This window comes from Chionomys nivalis, chromosome 16 (genome assembly GCF_950005125.1).
Source record: "Chionomys nivalis chromosome 16, mChiNiv1.1, whole genome shotgun sequence".
NCBI classification, from domain to species: domain Eukaryota; kingdom Metazoa; phylum Chordata; class Mammalia; order Rodentia; family Cricetidae; genus Chionomys; species Chionomys nivalis.
The window spans coordinates 28,164,602-28,183,613 of record NC_080101.1 but is presented as its reverse complement, the minus strand read 5'-3'; the positions used below and the strand labels follow the sequence as shown (position 1 = coordinate 28,183,613).

Sequence of the window (19,012 nt, the reverse complement as noted above, 5' to 3'; positions counted from 1 at the left end):
CAATTCTGTTGCTCGGCTGAAGGCGAGCCGGGCCCTTCTGATTGGCTAGCGAGCTACGGCTCCTCTTAAGGACCGCCCCCTGTCTCTGCGCTGCGGGTGAGTGCAGCGGTGCTGGGGGGCGGGGGGCGGGGAGCGGGAGCGGGGGGTGGGTGCGTGGGGCAGGGGCGCGGGTGGTGTGCTGTGCTGCCGACCCGCGCGGCGCCATCAGAGCTGGCAGTGAGGTGTGTGTAGGACAGGCCCCATCCACTCGCAGGAACTCGGTTTAACGGTCTGCATCGGAGAAGAAAAGGTTCTGTGGCCCGGCGTCGCCCTCTTCTGAGTGGCGATGGTGTGGCTCGGAAGAATCCCAAAGACAGGAAGGCCCGGGTTTGGGATTTAGAGAGCCAATCATACCTTCTCCTTCGGCCTCAGTATTGCCTTGTTGTTGTCGATTAAACCCTGCCTGCATTCCAAGAGATTATATATATATATATATATATATATATATATATATATATATATGTATATATATAAACATGTTTTATAATAATATAAATAATATGCGTGTGTGTGCACGCACGCGCGCGCGCCTTCCTGCCTGCCTGAATTTATGTGCACCAAGTGCATGCAGGTCCCTCGGAGGCCAGAAGGCGTCAGATCCCAGAAGCCGGAGTTAAGGGTAGTTGTGAGCCACCTAGTGTAGGTTCTTGAGAACCGAACCCCAGTCCTTTAGAAGAATAGCAGGTACATTTAACCATTAAACTGTCTCTCTATCCCCCGCCAAAGATTTCTTATTTTCTTTTTTTTAAAAAAATATTTATTTATTTATTTATTATGTATATAATATTCTGTCTGTGTTTATGTCTGCAGGCCAGAAGAGGGCACCAAACCTCATTACAGATAGTTGTGAGCCACCATGTGGTTGCTGGGAATTGAACTCAGGACCTTTGGAAGAGCAGGCAATGCTCTTAACCACTGAGCCATCTCTCCAGCCCCCTTATTTTCTTTTTCAACTGTTAATTGAATGAAGGCTGAGACAGTTATAATAAAGTCACAAGACTCCCATCTTAAGAAAAAAAAGCGAAACAGCTTAAATTGATAACAGTCAAGTTGTCAAAATGTTTAATATCCAGTGGGTATTAAGATTAACGATGTTAGAAGTTTGGCATGCCCGCGTTTGAATAACTACCAAAAGTGTTTCTGGACCATAGATTTTTCCTTTTCTGAAAAAACGGTATCAATGCCTCCCCAGTTGGCGAGGAAGACTGAGTGAGGAAATGAAGGTCAAGCTTCTCACGGCCTGACTGGAAAAAAAAAAAAAAGGTTTACTTGGCTTACTCTTCTCCACATCACTGTTGATTATTGAAGGAAGTCAGGACAGGAATGCAAACAGGACTGGACTCTGGAGGGAGGAGCTGATGCGGAGGCCGTGAAGGAGTGCTGCTTACTAGCTTGCTCCTTGTGGCCTGGTAGGCCTGCTTTCTTAGGGAATCCGGGACCACCGCTGCAGGGGATGACCCCACTCACGGTGGGCTGGGCACTTCCCTGTGCCCTACAGCTTGCCTACATCTTCTGGAAGCGTTTTCTCAATGGAGGCTTCCTCCTCTCCAGTGAGTCTAGTTTGTTTGAAGTTGACATAAAACTAGTGAAGACATGGATTGTCAAAGTACCTATGATGAAAGCAATTCTTTTTCTCATAAAAAGTATCCAGTTTAGGAAACGAAGAACGGAACCTTAGACCTGGTCTCCACTTACCTTGCGGACAGTCTGTAGCACTTCAAATTCAACTCGATTCAAAAGGAAATCCATCCAGTTACTCAAGCCGAACACCTCTTCTGGTTCCCTTGAACTCATGCAATCTCTCAGACAGACAATGAGATACCAACCTTGTCAATGTTAGTTACTTGAGATACTGCATACGCCTCCCTTCTTTCTCATGGGCTCTCTCTTAATCTAGTTTCCTGCCATTTGCAAGCGCTGAAATAAGCTGATAACAACAGGTCTCTTTTTGCCTGCAGTTTTTCCTTCCATTTTGTTCTCCATCTTGCTTACTGCCAAAATGCTTTTGTAAAATGTCAAGCTGACAAAAATACACTTTACCTAAAACCAGTAGTCCTTATTGTCTACAGGATATAAATAAAGCCAGACTTGGTGGCATGCCTTTAATACCATCACTCCAGAGGCAGAAGCAGACGGATCACTGGGTTTGAAGCTAGCCTGGTTTGCATAGAGAGTTCTGGGTCAGCAGAGGTCATATAGTGAGATTCTGTCTAAAATAAATAAAGAAATACATAAAATATTAAAAACCAATGTAAGCTAAGCTGCTTACCAATGGAACGCCATTGTATGTGTGAGGTCTTTATGACGGTGCTCCAGACTGGACTCAGTCTGGACATAAAGTATGCAGTGTGGGTGTGAGGGCCTAAGTTTGACCTTAACACTCAGGTGAAAAACGCATGCACACATACACATCCTTACGAGGTACTCCTTTGACCTAAAGATCTTTTTCACTGTCTTTTTTCCCCTCCCATACCCAGACAGGGTTTCTCTGTGTAGCCCTGGCTGTCCTGGAACTCTGTAGACGAGGCTGGCCTTTAACTCAGAGGTCTGCCTTCCTCTGCCTCTCCTCATGAGTGCTGGGAGTAAAGGCGTGCACCATCACTGCCTGGCCAGCCTGTCTTTCTGTCTTACATACATCCTTATGTTGTATGAAACACTTTGTAACATCTGTCTGAATGCGGTTTGCTTTCACTGGACTGTGAACCTCTGGAACGTGAGAGGTTTGTAGTGTTCAGTCTCACATTCGCCCTTCTGTCCAGCCATAGAGAACACATTCAGCAGGCAACAGTATCAGAATCACTTAGGGTTCCTTCCCATAGCTGAACAGCAGGTGGCACCAAAAGGCCACATAACAAAATTTCCCTAAGAAACATTTTTGTTCAACCTTGTCTGACTTTGCCCTGGTGTGTCATTGCAGGTAAAACTCTCCTGTTTTCTCCCTCAACCAAATAGCCAAGTTTGCGAAGTGGTTCAGCAGCTTGATCTCCAGAGAGGAAGCAGAGGCCCAGAGAGAGGTACAGTTGGGGGAGCATTTTCTTTTTTTCTAATATTTTCATATAACTAGGATTTTTTCTCTTTTTTTCTTTTCTTCCTTTTATTATTATTACAAGAAAACTTTATCTGGACAGATGCTTCATTCTTCCTCCAAGAACAAAGAAGGAAGTAGTAGAGGAGGCCACGGGCAGGGAGTCCCATGGAGCTGCTTGGGAGCAAGCAGAGTTGCTCCTCCTCTTCACGGGCATGTGCAAATTTTCTAGACACCAGATTTAGGCAAAAACCTGTGGTTTAGGTTCCTATTTCTTAGAAAACAGCAGTGAAGTCAAGGACACCCTTGTCAAATCGGACTTTTAGGAGCCTCAGGAGACACTTTCCCCACCTAAGTTGGCTCTGGTTACCTCCATCTTTCCTGCTTAAAACCTGTTTTGTGGAAAAGTTTCAGCCAGACATCCTAAACAGTCTGCAGATGAGTCCAGATTAAAGACAAAGGAGTTTTAAAACTGGTGGTGATTTTATTAATCACTTGTGCATGTTCTCGGAGTCATGTGTACCTTTAACTCTATTTCATGATAAGCAGAACTGTTAAAAAAAATTCCAAGCTTTGGAGTTAGATTTCTCTGGATTCAAATCATATTACCAGCCATTTATGCCACTGGGCAAGTATTTTAATCTTTATGTTTATTTTACTTTTTGAGACAGGATTTATGTGGTCCAGAAAGACCTCGAGTTTATATGTAGTGAAAGCTGGCCTTGATATCCTAATACTGCTGCCTCTCTGCCTTCCAAGTATTGAGGCTACCAGTGCAAGGTGTGTGTCACTAAGCCTGGCTTACTCTTTCTTAAGATCTCAGCTTTAGAAAGGCACATTAGTGCAGGCCTTTGTCTTCATTTGGAAGGCAGAGAGGTCTCCGAATACAAGACCAGCTTGGTCTACATTTCTCCATCTGAGCTATACAGTGAGACCCTGTCTTAAAAATCTGTTTCCTTATAAACTAAACATAAGTCTTAAATGATCGTCCTTTTCTGGGTGGTGGTGGCATCCACCTCTAATCCCAATGCTTAGTGGGCAGAGGATGGATCTCCAAGTTCGAGGCCAGCCTGGTCTATAAAGTGAGTTCCAGGACAGCCAGTTTTACTCAGAGAAACAAAACAAAAAAAGAAAAGAAAAGGATCTTCCTTTGAACTTGTTTGTTTGAGACAGGATCTGTAACACAAGTTCAGTCTCCTGAATGCTAGGATTACAGGCATGTGCCACCATGCCTGGCCTTACAGGGTTGCCCTGTTGCAACTTTAGTAGTTAAAAGCTGCACAGTGTAGGTGACACAGTCTTGATGCCGGACAGCAGAGTGGCTTGAAACACTGGTTTAAGGGATGTGAGGAGGGTTTAGGGACTCTGTTATGTAAAGACTGAAGGTATGGCTCAGTTGGAGAGCGCTTACCTCACATGTGTGAAGTCTGAGTTCACGCTCTGGCCCCACAAAATAAATAAGCAAATAAAACTATGTGTTTGTGAGAGCTTTTGCACGTAACTGCAGTAGCATTCTTGATCAATTTGATGAATTGTTGGACCATGGCAGCATGGCCATTTGTCTGTAACCCCACCCCACCCCCAAATATCCTAGACTGTGAGGAAATTCTATGTGTGGAGAAAGTCAAGAGCATTTTTCCTTAGCTTCTGGAACCTTCTGATGACATTGAGGTTTTTTTTCTTTTCTTTTCTTCTAACCACCTCAGGCACTCTGCCACTTTTCTGAAGTGTGAATTGCCTGCTGTCAGCCTGGAGTTCTCACCTCTGCAATCCTGGCTGCAGGCATATTTGCATATTGGATGCTGTGTTCTTTAACCCCCTGAGGTTTGAATACACTTGGAGAATGTATGAGAGCTGAATACTTTCAAGCCCCTAGATAGTTTCAGCTCCCTCTTCTCCAAAAAAACAGAAAACCAACAATAGCTCCATTGACTTTTATGCAAATGGCACTCTTCAAGAAAACACTGAGCTGTTTCCCAGGGCCCCAGAACATACTTAAACATTTGTTTCAGTGGGAGGTGGGGAAAGAGTTCTGTTGAGTCAATGAACATCTGTTGAGCTGCTGAGCTGGGTCCCAAGGAAACAGACTGAGTCTGGTTCTTTCTCGCCAGAGGTACCAACAGAGACTTACCTTACAGGGGATGCATACTTAAAGTGGCTTTGTACTGGGTGACTCTAGCTATACTGGAACTACATTTCCCAGAAATCTCTTTTTTAAGGATGTGTGTGTGTGTGTGTGTGTGTGCGTGCATATATGTCTGTGAACCACGTGCATGCCTAGTGCCCAAGGAGGGGGGAGCCTCCATGTGGATGTTGGGAATTGAACCTGGATCCTTTCCAAGAACAAGTAAGTGCTCTTAAGCACTGAGCCAAATCTCCAGCCCCAGAATCCCCTTCCTAATGGTTCTAGCTCAGTACTGCCCACAGCAAATGTCTGCATACGATCTGGAAAGCTGGAGTGAAACAGCCAGGATGTTGTGCAGCACAGGGCTGCCGTGGCTGTAGTGCACACACCTTCATACCAGTCTGCTTACTCGCCTTGCTGATGAAACACAGCATCTAGGCCTGAAGAAATCTCAGCTCATACTGAATCCTCCTCTTCAGCTCTAAAATAGCATCCATCTCTGGAGGGCTCTGATTTACCCACTGCCATCTGTGTCACCAAGCCTAGAAACAATGAAAGGAAGTCTAGGGTTGCCGTTATCTTCATGACTTCCAGTTGTGCTCACCGGAATCCGTGTGCTCTCACATGCTTTAGTTTCCTTGCTCTCCTCTGCTTCATGTCTAACCCCGCCCCCAGATTGCTAATACTACTGTCTTTAGGCCCAGCAGCAGATGTGGAGGTGACTGACTGGCTTGCATGATTTCTCTACTAACTCCCAAAATACACAAAATATAATCCTGAGCTGGACATAGTTTGTTCTGAGGTAGGAGGATCTCAAAATTGAGGTAGCTTGAACTACATAATAAGCTCAAGACCAAGCATGACCTATATAGCAGTATCCCATCGTGAAAAACCAAGGGCTAGGAAGGTAGGTTAGTCGTTAGAGTACTTGCCTCATGTCCGGGTCCCACCAACACACATACACTTCTTATAATAAATGCCTAAGTGTCTGTGAGTCAGAGTCCTCTCTGATGGCGTCTAACAAGTAGAAATTTATAGAGTTATTACAAGCCTGAAAACCTCACTAAAAAGGTAACACTTGAGCTTTTTCAAAAGTTAAAAGTAGAGCCGGGCAGTGGTGGTACACACCTTTAATCCCAGCACTCAGGAGGCAGAGGCAGGCGGATCTCTGCATTCGTGGCCAGCCTGGTTTACAGAGCTAGTTCCAGGACAGGCTCCAAAACTACAGCGAAACCCTGTCTCGAACAAACAGACAAACAAACAAAAAGTTAAATTATGGCTCAGCCGTGAAAAGCACTGCCTGTTCTTCCAGAGGACCTGGATTCATTCTCAGCACCCACATGGCAGCTCATAACTGTCTGTAACTCTAGTGCCAGGGGACCTGACACCTCACACAGACATACATGCAGGCAAGACATCAATGCATAGAAACTAAAATAAAATTATTAGACGGGCGTGTCGGTGCACACCTTTAAACCTAGCACCCAGGAGACAGAGGCAGGTAGATCTCTGTGAGTTCGAGGTCAGCCTGGTCTACAGATCTAGTTCCAGGACAGCTAGGTCTGTTACACAGAAAGAAACCAAAATAAAGAAAAGTGGGGCCAGCAATGTGGCTTAAGATGTAAAATGCTGCACGCCTTTAATCCCAGCACTTGGGAGGCAGAGGCAGGCGGATCTCTGTGAGTTCGAGACCAGCCTGGTCTACAGAGCTAGTTCCAGGACAGGCTCCAAAGCCACAGAGAAACCCTGTCTCGAAAAACCAAAAAAAAAAAAAAAAAAAAAAAAAAAAGATGTAAAATGCTTGCTGTTAAGCTGGACAATGAGTTCAGTCACTGGAACAGATAAAAATAGGAGAGAATTTCACACATGTGTCATGTCATACCTATAGTCCCCACAACAATAACTATAAATAAGCAATAGTTTTTAAAGGATTGAGTTGGAAGAGTTGTCTATATGAGTTTGAGGATAGGCTTCTAGTACACAGCTGGTTTAAGCCAATTGAAAGGGCAATGGGGAGTTCTCCCTTTCTAGAAGATTGTCTTCCCTGTGAATCAAGCATACATAGAATAAGCATCTTTCCTTAGCTGTCTGATCAGATTATAGGCCAGACTGTTTCTTCAGTGCGGCTTCTTTACACACTGCTAGAATGCACCTTTTTCTACTATGCTAAGACTTTCTCCCTACTCCCATTCCACTCCAAAGGAAAATACTAGCCTTTCCTCTTTTTTTTTTTTTTGTTTGTTTTTTCGAGACAGGGTTTCTCTGTGGTTTTGGAGCCTGTCCTGGAACTAGCTCTGTAGACCAGGCTGGTCTCGAACTCACAGAGATCCGCCTGCCTCTGCCTCCCAAGTGCAGGGATTAAAGGCGTGCGCCACCACCGCCCGGCCCTTTTATGGGTCTACATGGCCACCCAAGACTTGTCATTTCTGTCCTTCATGAAGGCATCTTTCTTTTCTCATGCTCTATTTTTTTTTCTTTTTGTCTTTATTTTTATTTTATTTTTATTTTTATTTTTTTTTATTTATTTTTATTTATTTTTATTTTTTGGTTTTTCGAGACAGGGTTTCTCTGTGGTTTTGGAGCCTGTCCTGGAACTAGCTCTTGTAGACCAGGCTGGTCTCGAACTCACAGAGATCCGCCTGCCTCTGCCTCCCGAGTGCTGGGATTAAAGGCGTGTGCCACCACCGCCCGGCTTATTTTTGTTTTTTTAAGACAGGGTTTCTCTGTAGCTTTGGAGCCTGTCCTGGAACTCACTCTGTAGACCAGGCTGGCCTCGAACTCACAGAGATCCACCTGCCTCTGCCTCCCGAGATTAAAGGTGTGCGCCACCACCGCCAGGCCTAGTCTTAGATTTCTGAGGTTTCCTAGGGCTCTGGCATTCATTATATGGAGCTCTTCAAGAGCAAGAGGAAGGTACCCTACATTTATTACTTTCTACTTGTAGGAAGGATATAGGATCAGTTACCTGTTTCTACATGAACTCTAAGCCAGTGATTAAAATACTTGTTCAGTAGTTCTGCAGTGACAAAGTGTTTGCTTGTGGCTTCCAGAATGGGAAGTGTTCTCAGCATAAAGAAGGAGTCCAGGAAAGTAGAACATGGTGTTTCATAAAAGCCTGTGTACTACTACTTTACATATGAATTTTTTAACTCAAAAAAGATCTCATTATACATATTCTGTACCATAATTTTTTCAATTAATATATCCAAAAATATTTTCTTACAGCCAGAACATTTGGTTCTATCCCATTTTTAATGATGTGTGTGTGTGTGTGCATGTGTGCCACAGAGATAGATGTATATACTGAAATGTCACTAACCATTCCCACACCAATGCTTTTAAAAAGTGATATACCAGGTGGTGCACGCCTTTAATCCCAACGCTTGGGAGGCAGAGGCAAGAGGATCTCTGAGTTCGAGGTCCACAAAGCAAATTACAGGACAGCCAAGGCTACGCAGAGAAACCTTGTCATCCCCCTTCCCCCAAAAAACCCCCAGACAACACACACACAAAGAGAACAAAGCAACAACTAAAACACTGGGTTCATTTCTGGTTCTTAAGACCTTCCCACCCACCATTTTAGAATGGTTTGGGTGTCTGTTTGCAGCTTGGTGAGAAGCCTAACATGCATGAAGCCTTCTTTTTGATCCCAACCACACACACAAAAAAAAAACTAAATAAATAAATAAGTAAGTAAAAAAAGAAGCAAAAAGGAGAGGAGAGGAAAAGGTGTTTGGTTTATTCGTGAGAAATCCCTAAAATAGCACCTGTTAGCAATCCTGAGAATTACTCGGAAGAGGTGTTTGGGCCTGACTCTTATGCCTTTGACAGCCGAGAGTGCCTCTCTTTGTTTATTCTTTTGTTTGAGACAAGGTTTTGCTATGTAGTCCAGGCCGTCCTCAAATCTTCAGTGATCCTCCTGCTTCTGCTTCTGTCGTGCTGGGATTGCAGGTGTACGCCATCACTCCAGCAAGGAAAATAGCACGTAGCTTTCTTTTGGTTCTGTCGTCCTACTTCAGGACCTTTCTGCCCAGGGTGTTACCCTCCCCCTTGAACCACAGTCTCCCCTCCTCCCTTTATGGACTTGTCTTTTGTCTCTTGTTTCTCTCCTCAGACACCCCTTCTTTCAGTAAGCCTATGAGAATCCCTCAGAGGAGGTCACATTGTTGCCTATCACATTTTTCCTTTGTGATTTCTTAGCTCTATGTGTGCGTGTGCATGTGCACATGCATGTTCCCCTGCACTGCATAGCACATGTGTAAAGGTCAGAGAACAACTTTTCTGGTGTGAACTCTTTGCGTGGGTTGTCAGGCTTCTACAGCAAGCCTTTCACCCTTGATTACCCCTGAGCCTCTCAGTGGCCCCTTCCAGATATTATTCCACAGAAATCTACTGAGATTTTAGTATGTGCGAGGCACTTTCTAAATCACTGTAGAATTGTGTCACAGTTAAGAAGTCTGGAGACAGAGGCAGGTGGAGCTCTGTGAATTTGAGGCCAGCCAGAGCTGCATTAATGAGAAAAAGAAGGAAGAAAACTAAATGGTGATTACGCAGCCCTCATAGCAGCCTCTTTAGGGAGAACTGTTATCCTCCAAGTCTAAGCCCCAGATTCATACTGTGAACAATCGTGATAGTTTCCCTCTGCTGGAGTGAAGGAGAGATTCCTTCCTTCCTTCCTTCCTTCCTTCCTTCCTTCCTTCCTTCCTTCCTTCCTTCCTTCCTTCCTTCCTTCCTTCCTTCCTTTCTTCTTTCTTTTTTTAACCATTGGTGGTTTTTACTTTTCATTTGGACCAAATGCATATGTGACTTAATAGACATGAATATGAGACTGGAAAATGAACAAAAGTGGCATGGTGTATCAGACTCCCTAAGTGACCCCGCTTGAGTCTCTGCTTTAAGGACTTGGGATATAGGCTGAGGGAAATGGGATTGTGAGCTTAACTGTAACACGTTCCTAGTGTCTTCTGTTTCAGTGAGTTAGTTGATGAGTCCCTGTAGTCTCATAATGCACACAAACGAGTCTTAAGTTTCACAGGGAGACCTGGAGCTCAGGGTAGAAGCCCCTTGACGCGGGTGGTTATCAGGGTCCTGTAGTAGTTACAGACAAAGCTTCGTCCCTAACCCTGGATGCCCCTTTGTATTAGTTATGTTCTTATTGCTGTGACAAACACCATAACCAAACGCAACTTGGGGAGGAAAGGGTTTATTTCAGCTTAGAGTTTATAGTTTATCATGCAGGGAACTCAAGGCAGAAACTAAAACAGAGAGTATGGAGGAACACTGCTTACAGGCTTTCTCACCTTGGCTTGCTCAGGCTGATTGATTGATTGATCTATCAATTGATTGATTGATTTGAGACAGGGTTTTTTCTGTGTACCCTTGACTGTCCTGAAACTGCTGGAACTCACTCTGTAGACCAGGCTGGGCCTCGAACTCACAGAGTTCCACCTGCCTCTTTCTCCTCCCTCCCGAGTGCTGGGATTAAAGGTATACACTACCATGCCTGGCTGTTCAGCCTGTTTTATTTATATGTATGTATGTATGTATGTATGTATGTATGTATGTATGTGTGTGTCTGTGTGTATATACACATATTTTTCAGTTTTTTGTTTTTGTTTTAGTTTTTCGAGACAGGGTTTCTGTGTGTAGCGCTGGCTATCCTAGAACTCACTTTGTACACCAGGCTGGCCTTGAACTCAGAGATCTGCCTGCCTTGGCCTTTCCAGTGCTAGGATTGAAAGGCTCGTATCACCACTGTCTGGCCAGCCTGCTTTCTTATACTACCTACCTAAGGATGACCCCACCTTCAGTGTGCTGGGCCTTCCTACATCAACCATTAATCAAGAAAATACTCCACTTGCCTACAGGCCAATCTCTAGAGGCATTTTCTCAACAATAGCAAAACTAAGAAACTAACCTCCATTTCTTGGCATGCTGTCTGTCCTTTTGTGGGTTGAGATCATTGTTTGCCAGTCCTTCCTATTCTCCAGTTATGCCCCCATGTGTGGATTTTCCTGTTGTGTATAGCTTCCCAGTGTTTCACTTCTTTTTATCTTCATAGATAGAGCATGGCCCTGAGAGCATGTGGCTTGATCATCTTTCGAAGACACCTTATTCCCAAGGTGGACAACAGCACAATTGAGTTTCTGATGCTGCAGGCATCAAATGGCATTCATCACTGGACTCCTCCCAAAGGTGCGGGCACAGGGGTTAGCTTTTTGGGGAAATGCCAAGCTTTGCTCAGGAATCCACCCTGACAGACTCCCTACAAGGCTTGTTTCCCAGTAAGGGTACAGCAAGAGGAGGTGGGAGAGGCAAGAGCACTTAATCCTTTCTGTGTATAAGGTCTCTAGGCCAGCCCAGACCTAGAAATAGGATTCTGCAGCTGACCCCAGCAGACAAAGCACCTGGTTTATTTCTGTCATTCACCTGTGCTCTAGCCCATGAATGGCTAGACAGGAGAAGAGCCACTGGGCCAGGACTTGGGGCTGTCGAAACTGAGTAAAATGACGGCTATGTGCCTACCTTTCTGAGTTTTTTATCTATCAAAGTAGAGCTTGACTTAAAAAAATCCCATGTTGCCGGGCGGTGGTGGCACACGCCTTTAATCCCAGCACTCGGGAGGCAGGCGGATCTCTGTGAGTTCGAGACCAGCCTGGTCTACAAGAGCTAGTTCCAGGACAGGCTCCAAAACCACAGAGAAACCCTGTCTCGAAAAACCAAAAAAAAAAAAAAAAAAAAAAAAAAATCCCATGTTTTCTTCCTGCCTTTTTTCTGATTTAACTTGGTAAGATCCTTTGCTTCTTTGTTTAGTGTTCCCGTCACTAGGATTTTCTTTTTTTTTTTTTTTGGTTTTTCGAGACAGGGTTTCGCTGTGGTTTTGGAGCCTGTCCTGGACCTAGCTCTTGTAGACCAGGCTGGTCTCGAACTCACAGAGATCCGCCTGCCTCTGCCTCCCAAGTGCTGGGATTAAAGGCGTGCGCCACCACCGCCCGGCTAGGATTTTCTTTTGTGGACCACACATCCAGGGAGTATGAGTTCAGGGCTGTTCGAGGCGCAAAGCAGCTGGCTTTCCTGGTCATAGGCCATTGGCGTATTCTGGCAGGAATGGAAGGGTCCTTCTCAGACCAAGAGGCCGTGAAGATCATAGAGACCTTGGGCTTGTAATCTCAGCAGCCACCTTTGCCTGGGCTCCTCACTGAGCACCCAGGACAGAGCTAGTCAGGTCTTCAAAAGGCAAAAAGGTGAAGAAAGTCCAGTGGCCTGGAGCCTTTGACATGGCCAAGATGTATTTGTAAGTAGGTTTTCATTCACTAGCATTCTGGATGCTATTTTAAGGGTACAAAAGATTCCCTTGGATGTTCCTAAAAGAGAAGGCAGAATGTGAGAAGAGGTGAACGGAGTGTCCCCTGAGCCCGTGCCCATCTGAGAATGTATTTTCATGACTCTTCTTGGAAGCCCACTCATGCTATTGGGTGTGTCTTACTTTTTCTGACTGCCTCTTTTTCTGTTAATTCTGATGTTGCCGGGCAATGGTGGCAAACACCTTTAATCCCAGCAGAGGCAGCTGGGTCTCTGAATTCAAGGCCAGCCTGATCTATAGAACAAGTTAGTTCCAGGACAGCTAGGACTACAAAGAGAAATCCTGTCTTGAAAAGCCAAAAAAAGGAAAAAAAAAATCCTTATGCTACACTTACATTAAAATGTCTTTATTTAATCCAACTCTGCTTCAGATGGGGATGAAGCCATCTTAGATTGAGGCCATTGGGATGGTCCCAGTGAGCAATAACAGATTGGCTCTGGCACTTTCTGGGATGAGGCCCCAGAGTCAACAGCCCCGACAGATAAAAACAGAAGGGTAGGATTGGGAGGCATAGACAGACAGCTGAGATTGAAAGAAAACAAGACATGGTAACAGAAAAGTTTTTGCACATTTGAGTTGCACAGGGAAGAACAGGGTAAGAGAGAGGTGCCACAGATAACTGTAGCTAGGAGTGTTCACTGGAGTCACATTGCGGGTCCTCTCACTTGGAGATGTCAAAGGACCTCTCCTAACCATCTTCGTCTCTGATCTGGGATGAAGTTACCCTGCTAGCATTGGTGGGCAGCAGACTGAAGAGTTCCTGTGCGGGTATCCTAAGATTTGCCGATAGCTGTGTGGGGGTGTGCACCCCGAATCAGTGTCTTCTGGCACCACCAGTGCCCCTCCTACTTTTCTTCCTCAATACATTATCAGTGCAGTGTGCGCACACTGTAGGAAGTGGTATGTGCAGAAACTTTCTCCAGAAGCGGGTGGCTAGAATGGATTCCAGAAGTTCCAAGTTCCTATTTTCCGTTTAGCAGCCACTAGGCAGCTGCCCAGACCCCTGGGAGGTAGAACTCCTAGTGTATAGCTCCACCTTCAGGCCAACGAGGGAACAGCTGCCAGTTACTGCTCCTTATGAGCTCCTGACTTAACTAGGAGGGCCCCTCAGCAACTAGCCAGAGCCAGGAGGAGGTACAGGTTACCAGAGCCCTTTCATTGCTTCTGGACCCTTCTGGGACACTAAGAATTTGTGGGAAAGGCCTAGGGGTAAGGCTGGGGGCCACCACAAGTCTGCAGAGCTTCAAGTGTTGCTGCAACAGTTTCTTGGCAGCTGTCGGCTTTGATTTGGGTCTTGCCAACAAATTTTCTTAGAACTGGCTCTTGGCTTGTCCGTAGTCTTAAGTTCCCATCACGACTTTCCCTGTGAGTCTGAAATCTGGTCTTGCTCAGTTAGGAGGATGAAAACAATTTGGGAACGCCTTGATGGCTACTTGGAAACAGCTGCTGGGGCAGCAGTGCGGGCTTGCGCCTGTTCACTGTAGAGTGTTGAGTCCTCGCTGGGGTTTTCAGCTGGGCCCCACTCTGCCAAGAGACTGCCTCTCCTTGGAAAATTACTTTAAGGTCTCCAAGAAGAGGGGTCCCTGTGAGTAATATAGGGAGAAAACTCAAAAGAATGGGAAAGCAGAGATCTGAGGAAAGTCATCTCACGGACACCAGAAGGCAGTCCGTGTTCTGGGATGGGGCTGTAGCTCAGTGGTAGAGCGCCTGCCTCCTGTGCACACAGCCCCAAGTGTGACACATGGCACAGCAATAACGAAGCAATATCTGAATCTGACCTGCCAAGCACATTTTTGTCACTCTCTACAAAGATGGAGTAGGAAGGAGGGATTTCTCAGACCTGAGAACCAACATGGTCTGCCTTACAGCCTCCCTAGGGATGTTAGGGTACCGTGACCCGCAGACTGCCTTTAGCCCAGGCACTCCCAGGAAGGTCACTGAGGACCCTGACTTTCTACCGTCTGTCCTGGAAGTCAGATTCTTCTTTATTTCCTCCTACCCAGGCCATGTGGACCCTGGAGAGACTGACTTGGAAACAGCTTTGCGAGAGACTCAGGAGGAAACAGGCATAGAAGCAAGCCAGCTGACCATCATCGAGGGGTTCAGAAAGGAGCTCAACTATGTGGCCTGGAAGAAGCCGAAAACAGTCATTTACTGGCTGGCAGAGGTGAAAGACTACAATGTAGAGATCTGCCTCTCCCAGGAGCATCAAGCCTACCGCTGGCTAGGACTGGAAGAGGCTTGCCAGTTGGCTCAGTTCAGTGAGATGAAGGCAACACTCCAAGAAGGACACCAGTTTCTCTGCTCCACACCGGCCTGAGCTGACCAGAACAAATGCTTCCATTGCTTCCTTGAGGGTCTCCTGAGATGAACCCACCCTCCTATCCAGGGAAGGATGCACTGGTCTTTGCCTTGCTATGGCCAAGAGCAGATAGGTTGGTGGAAGTAAAATAAATTTGGCACTCTCGGGTGAGGGCAAGGAAGCCTCGGATTCAGTCCCTAGCATAGACAATAATTACTTTCAAAATAAGAGCAAGCAAGAATTTTAGCTAAGTTAAAAAGCAAAGAAGGGTAAAAAAAATTTTAAATGCCAGCCCCAGTAAGTGTATCTTTGTAATTTATAAATAAACTTCAAACAGTTTACATAGCCTTTTAACCTATGTGCTTATTTCTTGGAATCATGCCATTGACTGGGAAAAAGAAAACTGAAGGCAGTGGTAGTGCACACCCTTAACCCCTGCACTCGGGAGGCAGAGCAGGCGGATCTCTGTGAGTTTGAGGCCAGCCTGGTCTACAGCACAAGTTCCAGGGCAGCCGGGACTACACACAGAAAAAAACCTCTGTCTTGAAAAACGAGAGAGAGAGAGAGAGAGAGAGAGAGAGAGAGAGAGAGAGAGAGAGACAGCACATCTAGCGTGGCCCTTCTGCTCTGCAGCTCCAAGCACTTCCTCACCCACATGCAGACCCATGGAGCCGGGATTTCCAAGCCAATAGAACTGGAGTGCAGAAATTGAATGTTTTGTTCTGATATCTCTCCAGCACCCACATATTTTGTAGATATATAGGAAATATTTCAGACCCCAAACTTTGGACTGCCTGGGCCAAAACAGAGAGGCGGGAAACAGGTGGATAATCAGGTTAGTAGCACTTGTGCCTTGCCTTTTAACCTGGCCTGTCCCCCAGAGTAGTGAGCCTTGTCGTCATGGTTGAGATAGAGAATGAAACAAGCCCAAGTTCACGGGCTCTGCCCCTCACCCAAAACTACCTTCCCCACGGTAAGCGAACTTAAGCGTTGCCATTTCTTCCTAACCTCTGCCTGTTGACTCTCCACGACGCCGCTGTAAGACCCCGAGGTGCAAGAGTTGGGTCTCGGCCTTCTTTTGCCTGGCTACTAGGGCTCAAGGAATGCCGAGGCAGGTGTCAGACCCGAGAGCCCGTCCAGCAGCCGTTAGCAGCTGGGTTCATGCGGATTTTATTAGAGGATTGTTGCCCAGTGAGGCACAGAAGACTGGAGGGGAAGGGGCGTTGGCAAAGGGCAAGGCGGATTACCGGAGTCAAGAAGGAGAGCAGAGTCACCCGGTCTTAAGCAGCCTTCCAGATGTTTCCAGTCACGGGCTCTCTGTGCAGACAGGGCAGAAGCAGAAGCCCTAGTGAACAGATCCTGGAGCACAGCCAAGGACCTAAGTGGCTTTGTTCCTCGCCCCTTTGAGCAGCATTCTCCAAAGGAGGCCTGCTGCAGGAAGTTTTTGGAGCTTAATGTTCTCTTCCAGGCCAGCAGGGACCACATCCCACTGATTTAATAAAGGCCTGCTGGGCAGTGGTGCCAAACCACAGACAGGCTGCCTTCTAACAAGGACTGGCCAGTCCGCCCTGTGCTCCTCGAAGAGACCAGAATCTGAACATTCTAAAACCTCATACATCGAAGTTGGAAGGGACTGAAAAGGACCTGATTATGCTGTTTATTTTCATTGCAGGGGAAATTTATGATGCCTGGCGTGGCGTCAAATGCTTGTAACCCCAGCACTTTAGAGGCTGAGACAGGAGGACTGCTGAGAGTTCAAGGCCAGCCTGAACTACAAGAAACAAAAACGGGCTGGGGAGGGAGATGACTCAGTGGTCAAGGGCACTGCCTGCTTTTCCAGGGGACATGGGTTTGATTCCTAGCACCCACATGGTGACTCATTACCATCTGTAACTCCAGTTCTAAAGAATCCAATGCCCTCTTCTGGTCATGGCATGCATATGGTACCCAGACATCCATGCAGGCAAAATGCTCATACACATAAGATAATTTTTTTAATCTAAAAAAAAATTAAAATAGCAGACAGAACAAGGAGAAAGTGGGGGAAAGGAGGAAAGAAAAAAAAAATAGCCCTTGATCCTGGAAATTGTTCATATGTGGGAAGCTTTGAAAATAAGATGGCACATTAGATTCTCTAGAATATCTTACATAGTGGCCAGTGAGGTGGCTCAGTGGGTTAAAGTCTCACTGTGCAAGCCTGACAACCTGAGTGTGATCCCCGGATCCCACAGGGAAGGAGAGAGCAATTCCTCAGACTTGCCCTCTTCACACATGTCCACACTCTACACATCGCCGCCATCAGTCAGAATATCTTCCAGTCTTGGAATCATTCTTCCAGTCCTTACAGAGTGTTCCATTGACACTGTGATGTAGCTCTCTGTAGATACAGAGGGCTGGAGAGATGCCTTAGTGGTTAAGCATACTTGTTGCTCTTGCAAAGGACCTGGGTTTCATTCTCAGCATCTCCGTGGTGGCTCATAAGCACCTGCAGCTGCAGTTCCAGGGGGTCTGATGCCCTCTTCTGACTTCCATGGGCACCAGGCACACATGTGGTATGCACAGGTACACATGCATACATGCAGGCCAAACACTCACATACATAAAAAATAAACTACAAACCAGTCCTGGAAACATGCATCTATAATCCCCAGTGGCCTCTCCCGGCTTCTTACAGTGTGCCAAGCTTCAGCTGCTCTTCATGACTCCTTCATAGCCTTAAAACCCATGTGCTGACCCCAAGGAGACAATTCTCAGAAGATTTGCCTCAACGTTGGTCTTTTCTTAAACACAACAGGTTCTTCAGCACGAACTGACCAGAACCACAGATTCTTAATTCAGAATAGCTCACAGCCCCCATAGAGTCTTTGAGGAACTTTCAAACTTCCCTCTGACACCTCATGAGCTAGACCTCCACCATCCGCCCTGCTCTTAGTATTATCTTCTAAGTTACTGTATATCTTAGGGTTACTATTGCTGCGATGAAACACCATGACCAAAAGCAAGTTGGGGAGGAGAGGGTTTGTTTGGCTTTACTCTTCCTCGTAGTCCATCGCTGAAGGAAGTTGGGACAGGCATAGTACACATACATGAAGTGAAAAAAAAACAAACCTTTAAAAAAGAAAAAAATAAGGAAATGGTTTCTGGGTTTATTAGCAGGCAGGAAAACTATATCTGATAACATTATTTTTCTTTCTTTTTAATATATTATTATTATTAATTACTACTACTACTTTTGAGACAGGGTCTCAAATCCCAGGCTGTCCTCAAACTCATTATATCTAAGTATGACTTTGAGCTTTTTTTTTTTTTTAAATTTATTTATTTATTTATTTATTTATTTATTTTACACATATTCTGTCTGCGTGTATGCCTGCAGGCCAGAAGAGACCCCATTACAGATGGTTGTGAGCCACCATGTGGTTGCTGGGAATTGAACTCATGACCTTTGGAAGAGCAGGCAATGCTCTTAACCACTGAGCCATCTCTCCAGCCCGAGCTTTTTAGTCTGGAATTTGCAATTTACGCCTGACTGGACTTGAACTCATAGAGATCTACCTGGATCTGCCTCCAGTGTTGGGATTAACCAGTTATTTGTCCAGTGTACATGGTGCCAGCACTCTCTTAACAAAGCTTCACCCCACACCCTGTGTAGAGAATGAACATTAAGTGTTGCAAAAAAATGGCAACAAGGTGAGATGTGTGTTAATTAGCTGGGTTAAATCATTACACAATTCGTGTGTGTATGTGTGTGTCTGTGTCTGTGTACTTTAAAGCAACACATTATGTATCTGAGCGGTGGTGGTGCATGCTTTTAATCCCAGCACTCAGGAGCCAGAGGGAGGATCCTTGTGAGTTCAAGGTCAGCCTGGTCTACGAGTACAGGACAACCAGAGCTGTTATACAGAGAAACCCTGTTTCAAAGAACAACAACAACAGCAGCAAAAAGCATCGTGTTGTAATAATAGATATATAAACTTACCTGGCAATTTAGAAAATAAGTTTTGGTTGAGGAAACTGTCCTTTTATTTCTATTTTATGAGTTTTCCAAGTTTTCTAAAATGCTGATATATTGCCTTTGTATAAATCATAGCTTTTAAAATGTTTTGTTTCTATTTATTGTGGCTATTAGTAAAAGGCTTGTTTTATTTCCTTTACTTT

At 45.5% G+C, this 19,012-nt stretch overlaps 1 protein-coding gene across 2 annotated transcripts; it reads left to right on the top strand.

The window, feature by feature from the left end:
* Positions 1-3: 3 nt before the first annotated feature.
* Nudt2 (nudix hydrolase 2) lies at positions 4-15,195 on the top strand. Of its 2 annotated transcripts, XM_057790821.1 has the most exons (5): positions 1,437-1,589; positions 1,684-1,874; positions 2,957-3,053; positions 11,251-11,384; positions 14,556-15,195. In XM_057790821.1, exons 4-5 carry the CDS (start codon positions 11,258-11,260, stop codon positions 14,870-14,872), a joined length of 444 nt encoding a protein of 147 aa, XP_057646804.1. In that variant the 5' UTR covers positions 1,437-1,589; positions 1,684-1,874; positions 2,957-3,053; positions 11,251-11,257; the 3' UTR covers positions 14,873-15,195. The 2 variants fall into 2 exon arrangements, with proteins under 2 accessions (XP_057646802.1, XP_057646804.1); XM_057790819.1 differs by lacking the exons at positions 1,437-1,589; positions 1,684-1,874 and adding an exon at positions 4-96.
* Positions 15,196-19,012: the final 3,817 nt, after the last annotated feature.

Bases quoted from the DNA above. Each gene is read 5' to 3' on its own strand.
- Nudt2 (XM_057790819.1), top strand. From the start codon at position 11,258: ATGGCCCTGAGAGCATGTGGCTTGATCATCTTTCGAAGACACCTTATT. The intron at 11,385-14,555 runs GTGCGGGCACAG...CCTCCTACCCAG, and splicing joins TCACTGGACTCCTCCCAAAG to GCCATGTGGACCCTGGAGAG.